General features: G+C 52.2%; 1 protein-coding gene across 5 annotated transcripts in view; it reads right to left on the minus strand.

Annotated features, from left to right (window-relative positions):
• GREB1 (growth regulating estrogen receptor binding 1) overlaps positions 1-21,521 on the minus strand; it is a 136,347-nt gene that overhangs the window by 62,907 nt on the left and 51,919 nt on the right. For all 5 annotated transcript variants that reach the window (XR_014842552.1, XM_021087828.2, XM_085019963.1 and 2 more), the window contains exons 2-4: positions 9,156-9,312; positions 3,321-3,440; positions 612-788 (exon numbers count right to left, since the gene is read on the minus strand). Coding sequence is in view for 4 of the 5 variants with exons in the window: in XM_021087828.2 (XP_020943487.2) it covers positions 612-788; positions 3,321-3,440; positions 9,156-9,312 (454 nt within the window). In the remaining variant the exon portion in view is untranslated. The remainder of the gene's footprint in view (positions 1-611; positions 789-3,320; positions 3,441-9,155; positions 9,313-21,521) is intronic.

The following is a 21,521-nucleotide window of genomic DNA, read 5'->3' on the forward strand; positions in this document are numbered from 1 at the left end:
ACACTCGGCCTTGTTCTCTTCCTGCTTCTTATCCGCTGTGTCTTGGACAGGTTTGGATCTCACTCCTGGCACAGGCGGGCACTTAGGAAAGGTCAGATGAAGACACGTACCAACAGCATCAGGACTAACCGATGGGCTTTCCGAGGAAGGTGGTCACCTTTCAAAGCAACCCGCATGTGCGTTCCCTTCCACAAAAAAACTGTCTATGGGAGCTCCCATCGTGGCTCAATGGTTAACGAATCTGACTAGGAACCATGAGGTTGCGGGTTCGATCCCTGGCCTCGCTCAGTGGGTTAAGGATCCGGCATTGCCGTGAGCTGTGGAGTAGGTCGCAGATGCAGCTTGGATCTGGTGTTGCTGTGGCTGTGGCATAGGCTGGTGGCTACAGCTCCAATTTGACCCCTAGCCTGGGAACCTCCATATGCTCGGGAGCTGCCCTAAAAAGACAAAAAAAAAAAAAAAAGAAAGAAAGAAAGAAACCATCCACGGGGAGATGAATAAACGCTGACGAAGAGGCCCGAAGGCGGCCTGTTCCCCAGGGGGACCGAGGGCCCTCCGTGTCCCCACCCACCACATGGCCAGAGCCACAGACAGAACAGAGGGGGACTTACCCAGAAGGGCGTTGTGGCCATTGTCATCGGGCAGGAACCTCTTGTCGACCGCACACACCAGGAGGTGGTCCGGCAGGCTGGGGGACTTGGCCCCCACGAGGAGGAAACCCGCGGGGACGTCGATGGCCTCGCTGGAGATGGAGACCAGACGCAGGTCCTTCCCCGCCTGGCAGAACCCTGGGAAGAAGGGACAGGCTTACACACGCCGCCCAGCCAGCGGATGCCGCGAAGCCAGGTTCCACTCGGCCAAAGCGCAGAGAACCGTCTGGATCTCATCAGCATCCACGCTGACCTCGGGACCCGGGTGGCTTTGAAATTAACTCTGAGAGATAAGACAATGACCCCTGAGTCATGACACTTAACCACGTGCTGTTCGTAGGACGATCTGTGTCCGCATATAATGCACATTAATGCGCACGTGAAGCTCAACAGGAAAAGAGCAGACGATAATGGCAAATTAAAACGTACATGAGGAATTCCCGTGGTGGCACAGCGTAAAAACGAATCTGACTACTATCCATGAGGACGAAGGTTCGATCCCTGGTCTCACTCGGTGGGTTAAGGATCCGGCGTTGGTGAGCTGTGGTGTAGGTCCCAGACGTGGCTCGGATCCCGAGGTGCTGTGGCTGTGGTGCAGGCCAGCGGCTACAGCTCCAATTCGACCCCGTGCCTGGGAACTTCCCTATGTCTCAAGTGTGGCCCCAAAAAGATAAAAAAAAAAAAAAAAGTATATGAGAAAGGTCCATAAGGACAGTAATTGATGGCTTTTACACCTGTATTTTGCAGGCAGACTTTTACTCCATATTCTTGAACTTTGTGTATTTTAGAGCTTTTAAATATATTTTCCATCTAAAGAGTATGCGCCCAGAATAAGTGTCTGCGGAAAAGGAAGAAGAGGGACACAGGTGAGGCTGATTCGGATGGGCGCGTCCTGGGCTCTCTCGCCCCGACGGCGCAGCCGGCTGACCCCCTGTGCTTCTTCCACCTTCCTTCCCCGACAGGATGCCAAGCATCAACGTGAACCCTGAGATCCCAAGGCCCTCCCTGCAAAACGCTGCGCTACTTCAAGCAGATTCTCCTCCTGCGCGGCCACTCTACTATTTCCAGCGCTGGCTCCGAGTCTGCCCACCTGCCCCCCCGGGCAAAGGCAGGACCAGGGCACCCGGTGGGGCAGCAGCAGCAGGCAGGATAAGCTCTCACGGGGTCACCTACAGGGAAGTGTTCCTGCCCCCAGTTTGAAGACACGGAAATCAAGGCTCAGAGAGGTTAAGCCATTGACTCGAAGCTGCTGAGAGGTGGGCCAGGAGGGAGCCAGCTCTGACCCTCAGGCTTGGGGTGCTTCCGCTGCGCCGTCTTGGGGAAGTTAAGCGAATCCCTGAGGTTGAGGTGCAGCGGCCGGCAGGTCTCCACCTAGGCCCCTCGTGCTCTGCACAGCAGCCTCTTCCTTCCAAAGAGCTGGCGTCTGGAGTTTGCTGTAGTCACTGGGACATGCTTTCAAAATCATGGTGATGACGCTGGAGTGTTTGCCACTGTCTGTTTCATCGGGCGGCCTGGGAACACCCACCCGGACACCTGCAGACACCCCTCATGAAGAGCCACCATACTGGTTTCCTTTCCCCTGGAGGGGCAACCCCAGTGACGGCTGATTCCATTCCAGCCATCATTGACAAGGTCAAGTCCAGGCCCCCACGCAGGGCGCATGCGGCCTCCACAGTCCATCTCATCACCTCTCCAAACCCTGCCCTTGCCAACCCTCAGCCCCCTACCCACATAAAGTGCTGGCAGATGGGCCATGTGCTCATGCCTCTAAGCCTCTGCATATGCCGTTCCTCTGTCTGGAATGTCCTGCTTCCCCCAAGCCTCTCTCTCAGTCTCCTGGCCAACTCCTACTGATCCTCCAAAGCCCAAATAAAAAGGACCAGCTCCTCCAGGAAGCTGTCCCCAAACTCTCTACCTGCATCTGGAGCCTTTCTTGTGCTCCCACGCACACCTGCTCACCCTCCCCGCCTCCTCCCAGCCCTTCCTACATCGTGCGCTGAGCATCTGCTTACCCATACAGCTTTGCTAACTGGGAGCTCTTGGACCTGTTATCTCCGTATTTCCAGAGCGGGGGCTCGATAATTATCTTAATCAGTAAACTAAGTAGTGACCCCTCTTGACTGGGGTGGCGACAGGACAGATGAACTTGCGCCCACTCCCAGAGGCGGTCCAGCGAGGGAGGGGCCGAGCCAGTTCCTCCAAGGGCAGGGCCCAAGCTCCCATCCCCCGACAAAGGTGCCACCCCACCCGGCATCTCCAAGCCTCGGACCCTCAACAGCAAAGTAAGAAGAATGTTCCTGACTTTACAGGGCTGCTGGGATACTGTCTATCTGCTTTGCCAACAGCCAAGCACCCACGGGTGTGAGAGATGATTCCTACCCATTGATTCTGAGTCAAGGGCCCGGTGCCAGCCCATCCGAGTAGGGATGTTCTAGCTTTCAAAGAGCCGATTGGAAAAAAACCAAGGTTTTGGATCAGAATCCATTGATAAGGATGAGGCTATTCACTGAGGGCTGTGAGCCTGACAGAGCTACACGAGGTGTAGCCAGTGCTGCAGGGATGGGAGGGCACGCCTGGCCACGACCCGTGGGGACAGGGGCACAGCTCACACCTCGGGGGCACAGGACCAGTGTGTCCCCCCCACCCCCCACAGCCCGGCTGGCATCTCACCATCCGTGGTGCAGCTTCCTTCAGGTGGGGGGTGCAGCTGGTAGGGATTTGGGGGACAGCTCTGTTCCAGAGCCCCTTCTCCCTCCTCTTCCTCTTCCTCATTGTCCACTCGGCCGCCACCTAGATGTGGGGAAGGGGAGCGATGAGCAAGGCAGAAGGAACACATGGTAAGTCTCAGCCGGTTAGAAATTAACCCGTCTTCACAAACACGCCACTGGGGTCCCGAATTAGCACGCTTTGTCACAAGGGGGGAAAGCTGAAGCTCACTCAGGCTGGACGACTTTCCCAAGGTCACAGACTCGGCCTCCAAGTCTGGCCTCGTGACTTCAAATTCAGGTTCACGGCCCCTCCCATCCCCCACAGCCACACATGTCTGCACAGGCAGCAGGGTTCAGCACAGATGCAGCTGGTGGCAAGGGCTGAGCGTGAAGCCTGCACACAGTAGGTGCTCCAAAAATATCTGTGTGGAAAGAGCCACAAGGTAACACAGGGACCATTTTACAGGTAAGAAAACCGAGGTCCAGAGAGACCCGGTGATTGCACGGCTCTTCCACCAGCCCCTAAGCAGGACAGCCAGCACATTTCCAGTTAGGTCTGATGCCCAAACTGCCACACTAGCCACCAACTGCATCGCCTGGTTTAGAACCCAAGACACAGTGCGAACCGCCTGGACACACAGGCGAGAGGGTTAAATTTATAAGCTGTTATTTATCCCCAAGGGGAACACAGATGTACATATTACTAGGAATACAAACACACCCTAATTTATTGTCCCACTCACTTTAAAAAAAAAAAAAAAAAGCCATTCCGGAAAAGGTTCAGGCCCTCCCAACAAATTGAGGCAACTTTTTAAAAGAGTGAAACAGTATTTTGGGAGGAAAGGCAAATGTAGGACCAGCCAGGAGAGCCAGGAATTGACCAGGGAGACCCCATGGCTCCCGACGCGTGAGCTCCGTCGTCTGGGCAATGAAACAGCCTCTGTCTGCCTCCCCCGCCTCCCTCTCCACACTCCCCTCCCAGCTCCTGGCTCCCGGCGGGCGATCGGGGCCCCTGCCCTTAGCTGAGTCTTCAATCTGGGCACCCAGCAGAGCGCCTTGCACAGCAGATGTGCTCAGAAGCCAGCGCCTGGCTGGTCGGAGCACAGTTACACCGTATCTACCCAGCCTGCTAGAGGAAGAGGCTTTCACACCAATGAATTTCCAAACTCCTCTAACTTCCTTTTCTTTTTCTCTTTTGGCTGCCCCAAGGCATATGAGGTTCGCTGGCCAGGGATGAGATCCAAGCCGCACTCGTGACCTAACCTGCGGCTGTAGCAACGCCGGATCCTTAACCCACGGTGCCGGGCGGGGATGGAACCTGTGTCCCAGCACTCCTGAGACGCCGTCTATCCCACTGCGCCACAGCGGGAACTCCTCTTTTATGTGGGTTAAAAAAAAGTCTTTCTCAACTTGTCTGTCTTTAAATGTCATCTAATAAATAGCATCCAGATTTCTTTGAGCAAAATTAGGTCGTCACAAGCATCCTTAGATAGGCTAGGCCAGGAGATGGCTGCTTCTTCCTTTTTTTGTTTCTCTGTCTCCTTCTTTAGGGCTGCCTCTTGGCTGCCACGTCTCCCACGCGCATCTCACGTGGCTCTCACACCCTCCATCCATCCAGTGGGTGACGTGGTTTTCAGTGAATGATAAAATCACAGGCAGCAGAAAGAGCTCGACCAGGAATCTGGGAACTCGAGTTTCAGTCCTTGGGTCTCCATTGTTTGTGTGGCCACAGGAAAGTTACTTAACCTCTCTGTGTGCCGGACCCTGCATCTTCAAAATGAGGCGGGTGTGGAAAGTCACTTTGAGCTGTGCCCATCTATGCAGGGAAATATGGCCCTCAGAGTTGCACGGAACATTCCAGATGTGATTTAATCAGCATGAGACACTGGAAACACAACCTCATGGGGGCCATCATTTTATTTTATTTTATTTTATTTTTTGCTTTTTAAGGCCACACCCACGGCACATGGACGTTCCCAGGCTAGGGGTCTAATCGGAGCTGTAGATGCCAGCCTATGCCACAGGCAGAGCAACGCCAGATCCAAGCCAAGTCTGTGACCTACACCACAGCTCACGGCAACACCAGATGTTTAACCCACTGAGCGAGGCCAGGGATCGAACCCGCAACCTCATGGTTCCTATTCGGATTCATCTCCATTGCGCCACGACGGGAACTCCTGGCCATCATTTTAAAGGTGCCATTTTCAAGGGACAAGAGGCTGAAGAAAGCGAACATTTCAGGCCAGCCCAGGCCTGTGACCTTGGGAAGGTCACAGCAGGAAATGAACAAGAATCCCTGGTGTCTCCATCCCTCGACTCTAGAGGACACAGAGGTGGCAAGGAGACTGTAAAAAGATGACCCAGGAAGATCACCAAAACAGAGGGATCAACTCCAGAGCCTCCTTCAGATGCCTCCTTCCTGCCGTTAAGTGCGGGCACGGAGTGGGTTTAGCAGGAGGCAGAGGGTCAGGCCCAGCCCCCGGGTGCCGGCAGTGTAGCTGGCTGAGGCCACCACGGGGCTCCGACTGTCCAGGAGCCACCTGTGCAGCGGGTGGCCTAGGAGGCACGGCTACAAAATAGAGATCCTGTCTGCGAGCCAGAGACCTCCCCCCACCCCGGCAGGGGGCGCTCAGGGTGGATGCAACAACTAGAGTGAGAAGCGGGGAGAAAGCCGGGCTGGTGGAGCTCTGAGCACGAAGATGCTGCACATGATGCTGATAATTCCAAATGAACAGGAATTTGGACTCTGAGAAAGAAGGAAGGAGGCAGGCCTTCAGCCCCCGCACGCCAAAGAAAGGGCTCAAAATCCAGTCGCTCAGAAAGCAGGATTAAAGGTCAAAGGTCTCCGTCAGACGTTCCCGGGCCTTTGATGGAATCGTCAACTGGGAACGAGCCTGAGGACACCTCCGACCCGGGGGCAGCCCAAACCCGGCTGTTTGGCAAGGTCTCCTGGCAGGACGAGCGCTGCCAAATGGCCTTAGACGAAAGCGGATGACTGGGAGCGAAGGCGCTGAAAATAAAAGCACAGGAACCCAGGGGCTCCGGGCAGCGCTTCGCCCCATGGAGGGTGCGGTGGTCCTTTCAACGTGTGAATGTTTGCTCTCTTCCCACGAGGAGAAACTGTATGACATTCTGAATGAGTGGCATCGCAGGAATTTATCTCCACTTTGTGTAATTAATAAAAACGTATCCCCAAGGGCTGGGGTTGCTCTGGTTGGGTTTGGGTGGCCTTCTTTAAAATAAAATAAAACACCACGTAAAAGGGTCCCCCTGAGAAGGAAGCCCTCACCCAGACACAAAGGAACAAAAAACCGGACAGCCCGCACAAATACCGAAAATGCTAACAGATCGAGGGCTGTTTGCTACCCCAGGACCCAGCTCCTCAGCATCATCCTGCATGTTCCTGCCTAAGGAAGGACAGCAAGAGGGTAAAAGGCCCCGACAGACAGACAGACAGAAAAAAACACGTCCTCTGCACCCAGTTTTATGAGGCAGAAGCCGGGGGCTCAAGCTGAGCGCTTGGCTGATGGTGACATGTGGCAAAGGTACATAAGCCTCCCTCAGCCTCCTTTCAGCACCAGAGGAATAAAACCTCTGCGGGTTTCTCTCTGCTCTTCGCCAGACAAATGGAAACACCACAGGGAGGGCCCGCTCTGGTTTTCAGACCAACATGAGGGCTAAAAACACCCAGCCGACGGCTGGCAGGGAGCCTTGCACTCAACACAGGAGGTACCAGCCCCATCAGCCTCCGGGCTGTGCCTGCAAAGCTCCACGGGATGAGGGCCTCCCAGGAAAGGTAGTGCCTGTGGAGCTTTGCCACCAGGAAAAGCTGACGGGGAACTCCCAGGGCTTTCTCCCCCAGCCCCAGAGGAACAGCCTCCAGAACTTCCCAACCCGTCTTCTTCCATCTCAATCACCGGATTCAATTAGCTGGTGGAGGTGAACGCACTAGGCAGATTGTAAGGTACCATTCGAATGAACTATGGAGTTCCCGTCGTGGTTCGTGTTAACGAACCCCACCAGCATTCATGAGGACGCAGGTTCGATCCCTGGCCTCACTCAGTGGGTTAAGGATCCGGCGTTGCCGTGAGCTATGGTGTAGGTTGCAGATGTGGCTCAGATCCCGCCTTGCTGTGGCTGTGGTGTAGGCCAGCAGCTCTAGCTCCAATTCGCCCCTAGCCTGGGAACTTTCATATGCCTCGGCTGCAGCCCTAAAAAGACAAAAAAAAAACCAATGTACTAAACTATGCATCCTTATTAGCACTGTGAATTCATCATTAGCAACAAGCTTTTCAATACTATCACAAGTTTAAGGGAGTTCCTGTCATGGTGCAGTGGAAACGAATCTAACAAGCATCCATGAGGACACAGGTTCTATCCCTGGCCTTGCTCAGTGCGTTAAGGATCCGGGGTTGCCGTGAGCTGTGGTGCAGGTCACAGAATCAGCTTGGATTTGGCGTTGCTGTGGCTGTGGCGTAGGCCGGCAGCTGCAGCACCGATTAGACCCCTAGCCTGGGAACCTCCATATGCCACAGGTATGGCCCGAAAAAGCAAAAAATTAAAAAATGTTTAAAAAAAAGACGTTTAAGGATGCCCATTTTGATGTGTATTTCACCAAAGTTTTTCAGCTAGCCAACAACGCAGTCCATAAACAATCCCCCAGTTATTATTCAAACTCCCCCACGTCACAGCAACGCTTCCTCTGCCAGAGACCACGGGTTTCTCGCTGTGAACAAGCGAAGAAGTCTTGCTTCTCCCCGTTCAGGCTTTTGACCACCATCCAGTGTGCGCTCAGACCCAGATCCAGCTCCTTACTGGCCAAGGGCCTTACCGGTTGCTATCTGCAAGGTTAATTCTTTAAGGACGTTCTAACGAGTGACACGAGGCATGCCTCCCTTCTGGAAGAAGCAACTGTGGCTATTGCACAGGGACCTCTGTGCCCCACCCTCCCTCGTGTGAAGCCATCCCCACGCCCAGCCCTGCACACTCACATGTGCCCGGCGACAAACACACACATCATGACCCCAAAGTGCAGGACCCGGCGGACTGCCTGCTTTGTTCATTATTAGTACATTGTCGGATTCAACCCCAGCCCTCTCTCACTTCAAAAAGCTAAGTGAAGTCTGCGGGGGACGCCACGCCGACGACAAACTGACAAGGAGGACTTCCTTAGCAGGGACTCTCACACTCTGGGTGGCTCTGGGTGGCTTCGGATAGGAAAATACACAGCTACAAACAATCCAAACTACAGACGGAAAACAATAACCAGTTTGTTCCCCCAGATAATTAAGTAAATCCTGGAAGTGACACCCCCCGCCCCCTCCCCGTGTTTGAAGATAATTTATTCCTGGAACACAGGAAACTTATAAGGGTATGTTCTCAGTTATCAACAGCGTCTAGAGGGCTCTCTGACTGCTATCACACTATCTGCGCTCCTTGGCAAAGATCTGGCCAGGAATCCCAAAGAGAAAAAAATATAGCAGGGTCCAAAGCAGGTTGAAATGTCTTACTCATCCAGGCGAGACCATCACACCTTTTAATAGGAGTATAAATACCAACCAGTGCAGACAGTATAACCCGGTCCTCTCTCCTTCTGCTATTTGTCCACCTCTTTCTCCCTTGCCACTCTATGGCTGAACCTTATTTTGGTTTTTAGCCTCGTAAGAATGCCTGTGCAGCTTTCTAATAATTCTGTCCGGCCAGATTCAACGGTTTCTCCCCAGAGCAGAGGAGGAAAGTTTTGAGTTGCATCACGAACATTCCTGCACAGGAAGAAAGGCACGACCGCATCGCCTACCTTCTAGGGCAGAGAGCTGCTGCTCGGCTTCCAGGTACAACTGGGAGAAGACGGGCCTGGGTACCAGGCTGTTGGAGCGCAGGGAGGCCTCGATGGAGTTGTGCAAAACCTCCTCAAACCGCGTGGTCTTCAGCTGGCCGGCGTACGAGTTTCCCATCTTCAAAAGAGACGAAGGAGGCTGCTGTTTAACACGGCATTTCAGCATCGGTTCAAAAGCCTGACCCTGAGCCTGAAGCCCCACGGTAGAAGGTAGAAGGAAACCCGGCTGGGACAAGGAGGGGAGGGCCGCGTCTCCCCCCGATCAGCCCCGGGGGAGGAGAGGGCGGCTCTGGGCTGCGGCTACTGCGGGCAATTACAGGAGGTTATCGAGGGAACAGCCTCCTCTCATTTAGCACCGGCAGCGTCTCCCGCCCAGGAGGATCGTTTATGAGAGACGGCTTAGTGGTCTGCAGACCCCGGCTTTTCCCTGCCAGGTGATCCCGCTTTGGGGGACCCTCCAGACCCAGGATGCTTTATTCCCCTGGACGCGCCGCAGAGCCACGTGTTACGAGAGGGCAGCGGACAATGCACTGATCTGTGACAACCAGCCACCACCCCCGCCACCTCCCAACTTCAGGATGATGGGATGTGGCCTCCGCTCCCCTTCCCGGGAGGAAGGCTAACAGATTTCCCATCTGTGCCTCCTCTGCTAAAAGACCTTATGAACACTCTCTCTTTAAAGTGTTTTAGTTCATTATGTTTCCAATATGCAGGCAATGCAGAATCGCACCTGGAAATGACAGAAGAGGGTGGAAAAACAGCAAGAAAATCACTATGTCTCCATCCTCTCAGACACCACTGGGTTTTTTTTTTTTTTTTTTGGCAGCAATTTAAGAGCTAATTCGCATACCACAGCATTCACCCCCTTAACGGGTACAATGCGAAGGGTTTCTTTGGTTTTTGTTTTCCGGATATTCACACTGTGCTGCAGCCATCACACCGTTGAGTTGAGAACGTTGTCATCCCCCCCAAAAGAAACCTCCTACCCTTTAGCTGTCACCCCCACGTCTCCCATCCTCTGGCCCCAAGCAGCCACAAAGGCACTTTGTGTGCAGACACACATGAACGGTATCGCACAGATGTGGCCCTTTGTAACCAGCTTGCCCGCAAACACGAGGTCGTCACCGTTCCTCTGCCCTGAGCTCCCGTCAGTACTCCCTTCTCTCTGTCAGACTTTGATGTCCTCGTTTCTTGTTCAATTTACTACCTTCGAACTACATGCAATATTATGAAAGGATATATTCCAATAAAATCGAAATTACTAAATACAGGATAAAGCCCAATTAAGCATAAAAACATGGAGTCAGTCAACCACTCATCTCATCTCCCTTTTTTTTTTTCTTTTTGGTATAGGGTGCTTTACCACCACATGTTTTTAAATTATAGTAGATTTACAGCGTTTGCCAATTTCTACTGTGCAGCACAGTGACCCAGTCATCCATATATATAAATATACATTCTTTTTCTCCTACGATCTTCTATCATGTTCGACCCCAAGAGACTGGCTCCAGTTCCCCGTGCTGGGCAGCAGGACCTTACTGCTTATCCTTCTAAACGACGTATTCTTTCTCGACTTATTTCTCCTGGGGCTAGGAGGGAGCTCGAGGGCTGCATCCACGTGGTTATCATCACTCTAGGATACAATCTATGCTTCTGCTCTTTCCATCTGACATAAACATTCACCCAATCCTCTTATAAATGCTGTTGGAACCATTTTAACGGTGACAGTCCATTCCGTGCAGGTTCAGATGTTTGCTCAGTGTTGTGGGATCGGATATACAGTGAAATCGCTCTATTTAGTCCTTCCCAAGAACTGGCATTTAAATTTATATCTTTCCTAATGTTTTGTTTATTTTCTATTTGGTTGGTTTTTGTTTTTTCTTTTTCTTTCTTTCTTTTTTTTTTTTTTTTTTTTTTTTTGGCTGTATCTCCCTCTTTCTATTTCCTTTTGGCTTAATTTGTTGCACTTTTTCCAAACTTTTTTTTTTTTGTCTTTTTTTGCCATTTCTTGGGCCACTCTCACAGCATATGGAGGTTCCCAGGCTAGGGGTCGAATCGGAGCTGTAGCCGCCGACCTACACCAGAGCCACAGCAACGCGGGATCCGAGCCGCGTCTGCAACCTACACCACAGCTCACGGCAACGCCGGATCGTTAAGCCACTGAGCAAGGGCAGGGACCGAACCCGCAACCTCATGGTTCCTAGTCGGATTCGTTAACCACTGCGCCACGACGGGAACTCCACTTTTTCCAAACTTAAAATGACTTCATCATCAGCGTTATTTTCCATCTTCCTCCTTTAATAATGACGATATTTCAGGCCATCGATCTTGCCCTGGGTGCCTCTTCGGCTGTGGCACCTGGGTTTAGTGTAAAATGTTCCCCTTTTCACCTCCTTTTAGGCGGTTTATAACCTCCCTTTTGATGCCCTTTTTGATCCAATAATTGTCCAGGAATGCAGGTTTCCTTTCTAAATAATCGAAATTTGGGGGGAAAGGGGTTTTGCTTTATATGATTTATTTCTCCTTTTATCGGATCACCACCACCATGGCCTTTAAAAACTCTGCTTTTAAAATTTAAGGGTTTCTTTGTGACAGGTGCCGGATGGGTTTTCAGAAATACGCTATCATCTGAGAAAAGAGACGAATAAACTCCTGTCATGGGATGAAAGGAGATGACGCGATTCTTCTACAGGATCGTGTATTTCATGTCGCCTGGACTGGTGCTTTTCAAAGCGACATTTTACTTTAGAAACAGCACAGCAGGAGCTCCTGCTGTGGCACAACAGGATCGGTGGCGTTTCGGGAGCGCTGGGAAGCCGGTTCAATCCCCAGCCCGGCACCGTGGGTTAAGGATCTGGCGTTGCCACAGCTGTGGCTTAGTTCTCGACGGTGGCTTGGATCTGATCCTTGGCCCTGGACTCCATATGCCACAGAGGCAGCCAAAAAAGAAAAGAAAAAAAAAAAAAAAGCACAAGATGCCAGCCCTGGTAAGGCTATAAGACGGGAGCTTCCTGCTTCCTCACAGGGACGCAGGCCCAGTCACACTAGATGGGGGACTGGCGCCAGCCCACTCATCACTGTGACTTTGCCGACAGCACTATGAAATTGCCCCCCGTCCTTGTGCTGTCGGTGGCAGAGCGATTTCAAGATGGGACGGCTGGGGCCCTCAGGAGCTCTGATTTCCCTCTTGCAGGTAAAATGGGCCTGAGTCATCCTGTTGATTTTCTGCCTCTGTTGCAAGAAAGGCCCGGCCTTCCTTCTTCCAAACTGCAGATAAATGGAAACCATTAAACACTTCCTGCTTGTGGCAATAACTGCCGGCGGTGGAGGCCCCTCGGGCAGCCCCTGCTTACAGCCTGGGGGAAATGAGCTGTTGAGAGGATTGCCTCGGGAATTAGCCCCAACAAAAAGAAAGGGCCCCTCAAAGACAGGGGTCAGCTGCCGAGCCACCTAATAGCCTGGGTCAGAAGCGGCTGCAGAGCCGTCTCAGCTGCCTTTTTTCTGGACCTGCCACATACTTCCATTCGCACAGGAGGGATTACCCGCCACGTCGGGGGCAGGGGGCGGGGGGGACCTCAGGGGACACCAGCATGAGTTCTGTTCTAGGGTGGTCCATGGAAAGCTTCACAAATGCCTCCGATTTCCATAGGTCTTTGTCTGGAGCCCGTAATGCCCACAGCAAGAAGCTTTACGTCTGGCTCATTTTCCGTGGAGCTCCTGCATCCACACCCTCCCTGGCCAAGGTCTGGTGCCACTCACTGACAGCTGACTGGCCCAGAGGACGCTCCACCGTTAAGGCAGAGCAATGCCTGATGCGGATGGAGCAATAAAGAGGGAGCCCCCGCTCCTGCCCCGTGTGCCAGGCACCAGGCGTCCACCCCTGCTGAACAAGCTTGGTTGCCGCGTGAGGGATCTCATCAAGCCCATTTCAAAGATGGCAAAGCCAAGTCTCAAAGATGATAAGTAACCTGAAAAACTCTTGTTGAAAGAAGAGAATTGAGGGTGCGGAGCGGGAGGATGGGAGTGAAATGAAAGCAGGAAGGAAGGTGGGGGGGCGGGGGGAGAAGGCACAAGGGACAGCGCAGCGATGGAAGGGTGTTCGCACTAAAAACAGCGGACATTTAATTTTACTCCCCTGAGCATCATCAAAGCTTTAAAGTCTGGAAGCAAAGAGCAAGGAGAAAATCCCCCCCACCCCCTGCCCATCTAAGGAGGCATTTGAAATCATCCCTGAATGCTGGTGACCAGGATGGGGAAGAAGCCACGAGCATCGGATGGAAACGCTGCAGTCCTTTTTGTTGGTCCTGTTGGACCTGCACCCGGCTGTGCTCTCACAGGCCAGGCACCTGCCAGGGCAGGCAGAGATGGAGCCGCAGCGGGGGCTCGCTGGCCTGTTGGGAACCCGCAGCTCTCAGATGGGAAACTAAGGAGCCAGAGACAAGAGGACCTCAGGGTCAAACTCAAAAGCCAAGTGCCTCACGGAACCAGGGCACCTGCTGTGACCTCCCCAGGCTGGGCTCTGCCCCCTCGGGCTCTCTGTGCACCGTGTCTTAGCTTGTCTCCTGTTGGAGGTCCTCCTGTCTGCAGGCTGCGGGGACTCCTGCCACCCCGACACACCACACTCCCCTGCCTACGCTCCAAGGCCTGGCCTACTCCCTCCCAAGGCTGCTGTGTGATGCTCTTCAACCACAGACTCCAAAGCTGTGCCCGTCACCATGGAGACGGCGGTCGAACCAGGGCCTTCCCCTGAATGCACAGGAGCCTGGCGTAGCAGAAGGGAGAAGGCCTGTGGGACTCACGGGGCCTCAGTATTCTCATCTGTACAATTGGCACTTGGAAGGACTGACTGGTCATTAGAGAGAGTAAAAGAGTCAGAGTGTGTGAAAGGGCCTAGCACAGCTCCTGGGAGTCAGTGCAAGATCATTCATTTCTAAATCTGGACATTCACGTGAATTTTAGATCATAAATGACAAGTGACAAAAAGGGTCACAGTCCATAAGTGCTACAGAGTAATGTGGGGGTGGAGGGGGGGAATCAGTGAGAACTTGAGCAGCCCAAAGGGGCTGGGTCCCAAAGGGGGCCACGTGTGTACGAGTTGAATACCTGCATCACTTAGCGTACACCTGAAACTAACACACCATAGTAAATTAACCATATTTCAATAAAAAAGGAAAAATTAAAAAAAATAAAAACAACATTTGCTCACTCCCTGTCTCTGTGTTGCATTTGGGTAATTCTCACAATATTTCAAACCCTCCACCAACAAAAAGATTATGATTCATTGAAGGCTCAGATGGTGGTTAGCATTTTTTAGCAATAAAGGTTTGTTGTTTTTTTTTTTTTTTTTTTTTTGGCTGCACCTGCAGCATTTGGAAGTTCCAAATGCTGGGGATCAAACCCACACACAGCAGTGACCCGAACTGCTGCAGTGACGATGCTGGAACCTTAGCCTGGTAATAAAAGTATTTTTAAATGAGGGTATGTACATTTTTAAAGACATAATGCCTATTGCACACTTAATAGACTACAGTATGGTGTAAACATAACTTTTACATGCACTGAGCAACCAAAAAATTCATCTGATTCACTTTATCGTAGAGATCCAGAACCGAACCTGCAACGTCTCCAAGATGAGCCTGTAAGTATTCTGGAAGGAAGGGGAAAGGAAAAAGGTGTGTGCACACGTGTGTGTACTCACGGGGGAGGTGGAAAGAGGCGTGAGACCACTCAGTTCCCCTTCCCCGGTAAGAATGAAGAGATGGTTTAGAGATAATCCAAAAAGTGCAGCATAAGTCATTATTTGTCAACGAAAAGAGAAATTCCAGGAAAGAAAAGCAAAATAGACAAGAGACGGTTGCCTCTGAGTGGCAAGCACTGGAGTGGAAATAGGTGAGAAGGAGATTGCTGTTTTTCACTCTAAAGTTTGTAATATTTAATTTTTTAGACTGTCTGCATGTTTATATTTATTAGAAACTGAAGGTTACATTTTAAAAATCAAATGAGGGCGTTCCCGTCGTGGCGCAGTGGAAATGAATCCGACTAGGCATGATGAGGTTGCGGGTTCGATCCCTGGCCTTGATCAGTGGGTTAAGGATCCAGTGTTGCTGTGAGCTTTGGTGGCTCGGATCCTGAGTTGCTGTGGCTGTGGTGTAGATCGGTGACTATAGCTCTGATTCGACCCCTAGCCTGGGAACCTCCATATGCCACGGGTGCGGCCCTAAAAAGACCAAAAAAAAAAATGAAACGCAGGCACAAAAATGGACAGCGAAACATCAGAACGTCTCACAGAATCTCAGTAGAAACAACTGAAGGTCACGGTGAAGTACAGACTAACGGCAAAGAAAGGCTACCCTACATCTCCCAGCATCATCTAATTTAATCCTAGCGACAGTCCTGTCTGGTCATTCCTTCTCATTCCTTCTCTCCCTCCTTCTCTCTCTGTTTTACAGATGGAGAAACTAAGGCTCAGAGAGGTGGGGAGACCTGTCTAAGGACACACAGCTAGTGCCTGGCCCAGAAGTGAAAGCCCAACTCCAAGATCTCTTCCCTGAAAAGCAGTGTTAGCAAGTTCAAACGAGCAGAATTGAAAATCGCAGACACCCTCAGCTTAAGGGTTATAAACCCCTGTTACCGTTACCTTCTAGTGGGTTTTTTTTTTCTGGTTGTGATAAGACATCTCCCAGTTTTACAGAAAGCTGCAGTATTGCTTCAGACTTCCAGAGGACAAGGCTAGAAAGTCAGCCGCAGAGGGTGTGGAGAAAGAGGAGCCCTCCTACAGCGCTGGTGGGAATGTAAACGGGTGCAGCCACCATGGAGAACGGTATGGAGAGTCTTTAAACAACTAAAAAGAGAGTTTTTGGCTCATGATCCAGCAATCCCACTTCTGGGCACTTATCTGGAGACATTTTTTTTTTTTTGTCTCTGCCTTTTCTAGGGTCGCTCCCTCGGCATATGGAGGTTCCCAGGCCAGGGTTTGAATCGGAGCTGTAGCCACCGGCCTACACCAGAGCCACAGCAACTCGGGATCCGAGCCGCATCTGCGACCTACACCACAGCTCACGGCAACGCTGGATCCTTAACTCACTGAGCGAGGCCAGGGATCAAACCTGCAACCTCATGGTTCCTAGTCAGATTTGTTAACCACTGAGCCACGACGGGAACTCTCTGGAGACAATTCTAATTGGAAAAGATACATGCACCCCCTATGTTCACAGCAGCGCTGTTCACAATAGCCAAGACATGGAAGCAACCTAAATGTCCACTGACGGAGAAATAGATAAAAGAAGTTGTGGTGTTACACACACACACACACACACAGGCATGCATTCCTCCACACACAATGGAATATTACTCAGCCATGAAAAAGAATGAAATCATGCCATTTGGATTCACAGACATAGAAAACACACACATGGTTACCAGAGGGTCAAGGATGGGGGAGGGCTAAATCAGGAGTTTGGGATTAACATCTATACACACGACTACATACACCTGGAGCTCACACAACATTGCAAATCAACTATCCATCAATAAATTTTTTTTTTTTAAATGAAAGAAAGAAAGTTGGCCTCATGAGACTTAAGCAGACACGCCTACCCGAAGCCAGACACCCTCTTGGGCTGAGTTCTCGTCGGTACCCTGGGAGCCCATAAAACCCCGCGCTTATTCCTTAGGGAAGGCTCCATCGTCACTCCCTGAACCACGTGACCGACCTTATAAAGTCCCCACTTTAGTCCTTACACACACAGCACTATGTCCAGAGTGAACAAAAAAAAAGAAAATGCAAAAATGTCTGTTTACCTCTGCTTGAGCTCATCGTACTATTATTTTTCAGGATGCTTTTTATAATATAAATAATATACAAGATCTACCATGCTCCATGTATGCAGCTTTCATGTCAGTAGATAGATACACACCTATATCGGAGGGGGGACCTTGAGTCTGAATGGAAGACGAAGGAAACCGCTATTAGTTTAGTATCTACTCTGTGCCGGCAGTCCTGTGACAAAAGCGTTATTATCTTAATTTCTCAGGTGAAGAGCCTGAGTCTGGGGCTTCAAAGCATCTCTTGTCTTGAGCGACAAAACCCCCAAGAACATTTTACGAAAGAATCAAAGCGGCAGTCGTGGAATTCCTGCATCCTCTTGGGAGCGCTGGGACGCACGTCCGATCGCTGCCTGGCACAGTGGGTTAAGGATCCGGCGCTGCCGAAGCTGCTGCTTGGGTGACCGATGTAGCTCGGATCTGAGCCCTGTCTCGGGAACTCCATATGCCAAGGGGTGGCCCAAAAAGAAAAAAACCAAAAAGCAGTCGTCCTTTATTTGGGCTATTTTGTGCAGCTACTTCTCAGCTTGCACCTGTCCTTTCTTTCACGGCCCTAAAATGCACAAAGCACGGCTCTCATTTTTACATATTCGGACACTGAGGCAGCATGAGATTAAGGGACACGACCAAGGTCTTACCCTAGGAACACGTTTAGACTGGCCAACCACCGCTCGAAGCAAGAGAGTTTTGGCTTCCAGTGACACCAGGGACTTCCTGGTTCCAGGAAAAAGATAAAGATGCATTTGTTAAAAGTTCTCTTTTTTGGCAGGGGGTGGCAGTGCATGGCGTTCCCTTGTCCAGCTGTGCCAAAACTTTTGGTGAGAAGGGGACTGCCTTAGCTTCTTTTCTCATGGTGCTTTCCCAAAAGGGGAGCTGCCGCGACCAGAAAAGAGAGCCTCAGGAAATGAAAAGCCCCGTTTAAAAAGCCACATTTCTAGCCAGACAAAGAAGACCAAGGAAGGGCATTCGAAGAATGCTCCCTGAAGACAGGGAGACCCTTCCCAAGGGAGGGGTGAGCTGCCGCTTTTCCAGAGGCAGGGAAAACAAACAAACCATCAGCAGGGGCCTGGACAGTGTCCGCCTCTCCCACTGCCCGACTGGCCCTCCCCTGGAGATTAAAGCAGCGATTAAATTAGACGCCGGTGCTTCCCAAGAAAAATATTCTAGCTCCGATTTCCCCTTGAAGTGGTCTTTTTTGTTTTTCTTTCTCTCTCTCTTTTTTTTTTAAGAATAGACTATCAAAAGTTTTGCCCAAGAGGCAGAAAATCCGCTTCACTTAAAAAGCTCATGGACAATAACTATTAAAAAAAATAATAATAACAACAAATAAAAAAATAACTATTAAAAAATACTAATAACAAAAAATTAAAAATAAATAAATGTTTAAAAAATTTAAAAAAAAAAAAAGCTCTCGGACAACTTCCTGGGGACCCTGAAGAGGTCTGTGTCCAGCTAAACTCTGGGTCCACAACCCTTTTCCCGCTCTTGTCTGAGCCCCTTTCACTTTGCCTTCTATCGGTCAAGCAACGAGGCACCTCTGCCTAAACCCAGAGCCCCCACCTGCCAACAACCGCATCCCCGGAATGGCTGGAACGCGCGGCCTAAGATAACACCCAGCTCTGCGGATCCCTGGCTGTGGCACACCGGCCTTTTGCTCATAAAAATAAAGCCATCACCGCCCCCTGCTCGTCCCCCTTCCCCCCAGGGATCTGGGTTAATCCATCGGCAGACAGGCCGTCCCCAAGCGCCTGCTGCCTGGGGGGCGGGGAGCTCCTCGGTTCTCAGCCACGGCGCCCGGTTAGATCAAAACCAGCAGGCGTCTCGGCCTCGCAGGTCCCTTTGACGTGTAAGGTAATAAACCCCTCCATAAAGGGGGACTCACCTAACTTCCAACAATCTGCCAAACTTGGGCCTTGCAAAGCACTCACGATCCGCCTGCCGGGTAGTAAAAAGCACGTATTTCAGAATATAACCACCGGGGGCTTAATTTCCGGCTCTGCCTCTCTCAGGCTGTGTGGCCTTGGGCAAGTTACCTAGGCTTTCTGAACCTCCGTTTCCTCACTGGTAAAATGACGGTACCATGAACCACCTTCCAGAGTTGAACTAAGGGCTAAATGAACCAACGTATGGAGGGCTGTTGGTCTATAACTGATGTTCAGAAATTCTAGCTTCTTCTCTAAAATTAAAATTAACTGGAATTCCTGTGGTGGCTCAGTGGTTAACGAATCCGACTAGGAACCATGAGGTTGCAGGTTCGATCCCAGGCCTCCCTCAGTGGGTTAACAATCCAGCGTTGCCGCGAGCTGTGGTGTAGGCTTAGATGCGGCTCGGATCCTGTGTTGCTGTGACGGTGGTGCAGGCCGGCAGCTACAGCTCCAATTCAACCCCTAGCCTGGGAACCTCTATATGCCACAGGTGTGGCCCTAAAAAGCAAAAAACAAATAAAATAAATAAACCGACTGCAAAGTCCCCACCCAGGCAGATTTCCACACACTTCTCCCCGTTGAAGCTCCCGGACAACAGGAACTAAGTCTGGTCATTTCTTTATTTCCCATAAATGCTGCAGGTCCCAGATAATAACCCCTAAAAGGAGGCAGAGGGAGACAGAAAGGGAGACGGAGGCCCCTTGGTCAAGGTTACAGTGAGGACGGCAAAGAAACAGAACGTGGTCCTGCCTGAGCGCATCACTGGCAGACCTGGCAACCCCAGGGGTACCAGGAAAACACACCTGAGCTTTTCATGTCAGCCCCAGGAGGGCATGGCTGTCACAGTTACAGTAGCTGAAACCTCCCTGCAGCGGGTATTCCCTCAACTCACCTGCCTGTCTGCAATCCCCTGCAGGGTCAGAGGGGCACCCTTCCTGTCTCAAAGGACAGGATGTGTGCTTCTGTTCTTTCCTGGTGAACACACGGCTGCCCCATGGGCCCTGTTTGTGCCCATTCTCCCTGCAGCTCACACTTAAGCCAAGGTCCGGGGCGCCCCCCTTCCGCCTCCACCGCCACCCTCAGCCCCTCACTGGCTCCGGGTTTCTCCCTCTAACAGCACAGAGGGCTGCGTCTGTGTCTTCCACCCGCTGGGGGCTTTGCGATGCTGGATGCGGCAGCCCAGCTCCCCCATTCCCCACGGAGCCCAGGACAGTGTCTGCAGACAGCAGATCTGACAAAGGCTCAGCCGTGGACTCTGCTCATCACCCCAGGCAGCCACAGACCCTGCTGGCCCTCCGGCCAGGGCCACCCCAGCCTCAAAGAGAAGACGCCGCTGGAGGCCTTCTAGGTCCCCAAGCCAAGTTCACGCAGCTGGGCCTGTCCTGAGCCACAAGAGGACAACTCCAGGCCTGGTCTCTGCCTGGAACTTCCTCCCTCTTCCAAATCCATGGTTTTGCCCTGAAATACATGCTTCCCTAGGCTAACTGGGATACGTGGCAGACATGGCTCCTTCCCTCTGGGAGCTAAGGGTGAAAGTGAAATGCACAGAGTGCCTGACCTGGAGAAGCCCACAGGTCGGGAGGAAGCACAGGTAAACAAGGCAGCGAGGCGGTTGCCTCAGCAGGGATGTAGGCGAGAGGGCAGCTCCGAGGAAATGGAGACGGGCGTGGAAGCTTCTATCTGGGGTCAATCTCAGGAGGCCTCCTGGAAGAGGGGAATCCGGGGGGTGAGGCCAAGTCGGCCGGCTGCACAGAAGAAAAGGCGTCTGGGCAAGCGGTGGGCGACATACCCAGGCTTGCCCCGTGGGTGACACCCACGTGCGCCTGGGGAACACAAGGGGGTGGGGAGAGGGGACAGGAAGCTCCCGAGGGCCAGTCCAGACTAGGCCCTTCCAGCCTGTTCAGATTTAACCCCGTAGAGCCAGGCAAGGACTTTAAGCAGGCGGGATCCGACTGTTCAGAGGGCAGGACGGCAGGGCCAGGGCAGGTCCGAGGAGCCCTGCGCACCAGCCGCTTGGGACCCTCCAGCCAGCCCCTGGCTCGCCGTCCGTTCCCTCACAAGCATCTGCTGAGCCCTCCTACGTGCAAAGCCTGGCGCGGTCTGGTACCCACTTGTCTTTGTCCTCTGCCTCCTCTCGGCCTCGCCTGGAGAGGTGACCAGGGCAGAGAAGAAAGCGGCCGCGCCCTGGAGTCAAAGCCGGAGTTCAAGTCCACGAGGGAGAAAAGCCACCGGCCACCCCGATCAGGCTTCTCTTCCCCTCCCTCTGCCATCTGCCTCCCTTCCGAATCGCATTCAAAACACACCTGTCCCCTTCTCAGAGACAGCCCGACGCCCCCCTGCAGGGCCTCTGGGACGGTCACGGACAGTCCCACCCAGAGTCATCACCCCAAACTCCAGCTCAGGTCTAAGCAGCCACCAACGCCTGTCCCTTCCTCCTCCCATGTCCCTAGAGCCAAAGGTGAGAATCCCTCAGCCAACACACAAGTATGGGAACTTCTGTCCGCTGAGTCCAAAGTTTCCGGTGGGGGCGGGGAGCCAAGACCTCCTGTCATTCCTCGAGCACGAGCTGGGGGACCTC

The sequence above is a fragment of the Sus scrofa genome, chromosome 3 (assembly GCF_054392235.1).
Source record: "Sus scrofa isolate SSC_HxYL_T2T_F1_AM1 chromosome 3, Sscrofa_HxYL_maternal_Yorkshire_Landrace_v2.0, whole genome shotgun sequence".
Lineage (NCBI taxonomy): Eukaryota > Metazoa > Chordata > Mammalia > Artiodactyla > Suidae > Sus > Sus scrofa.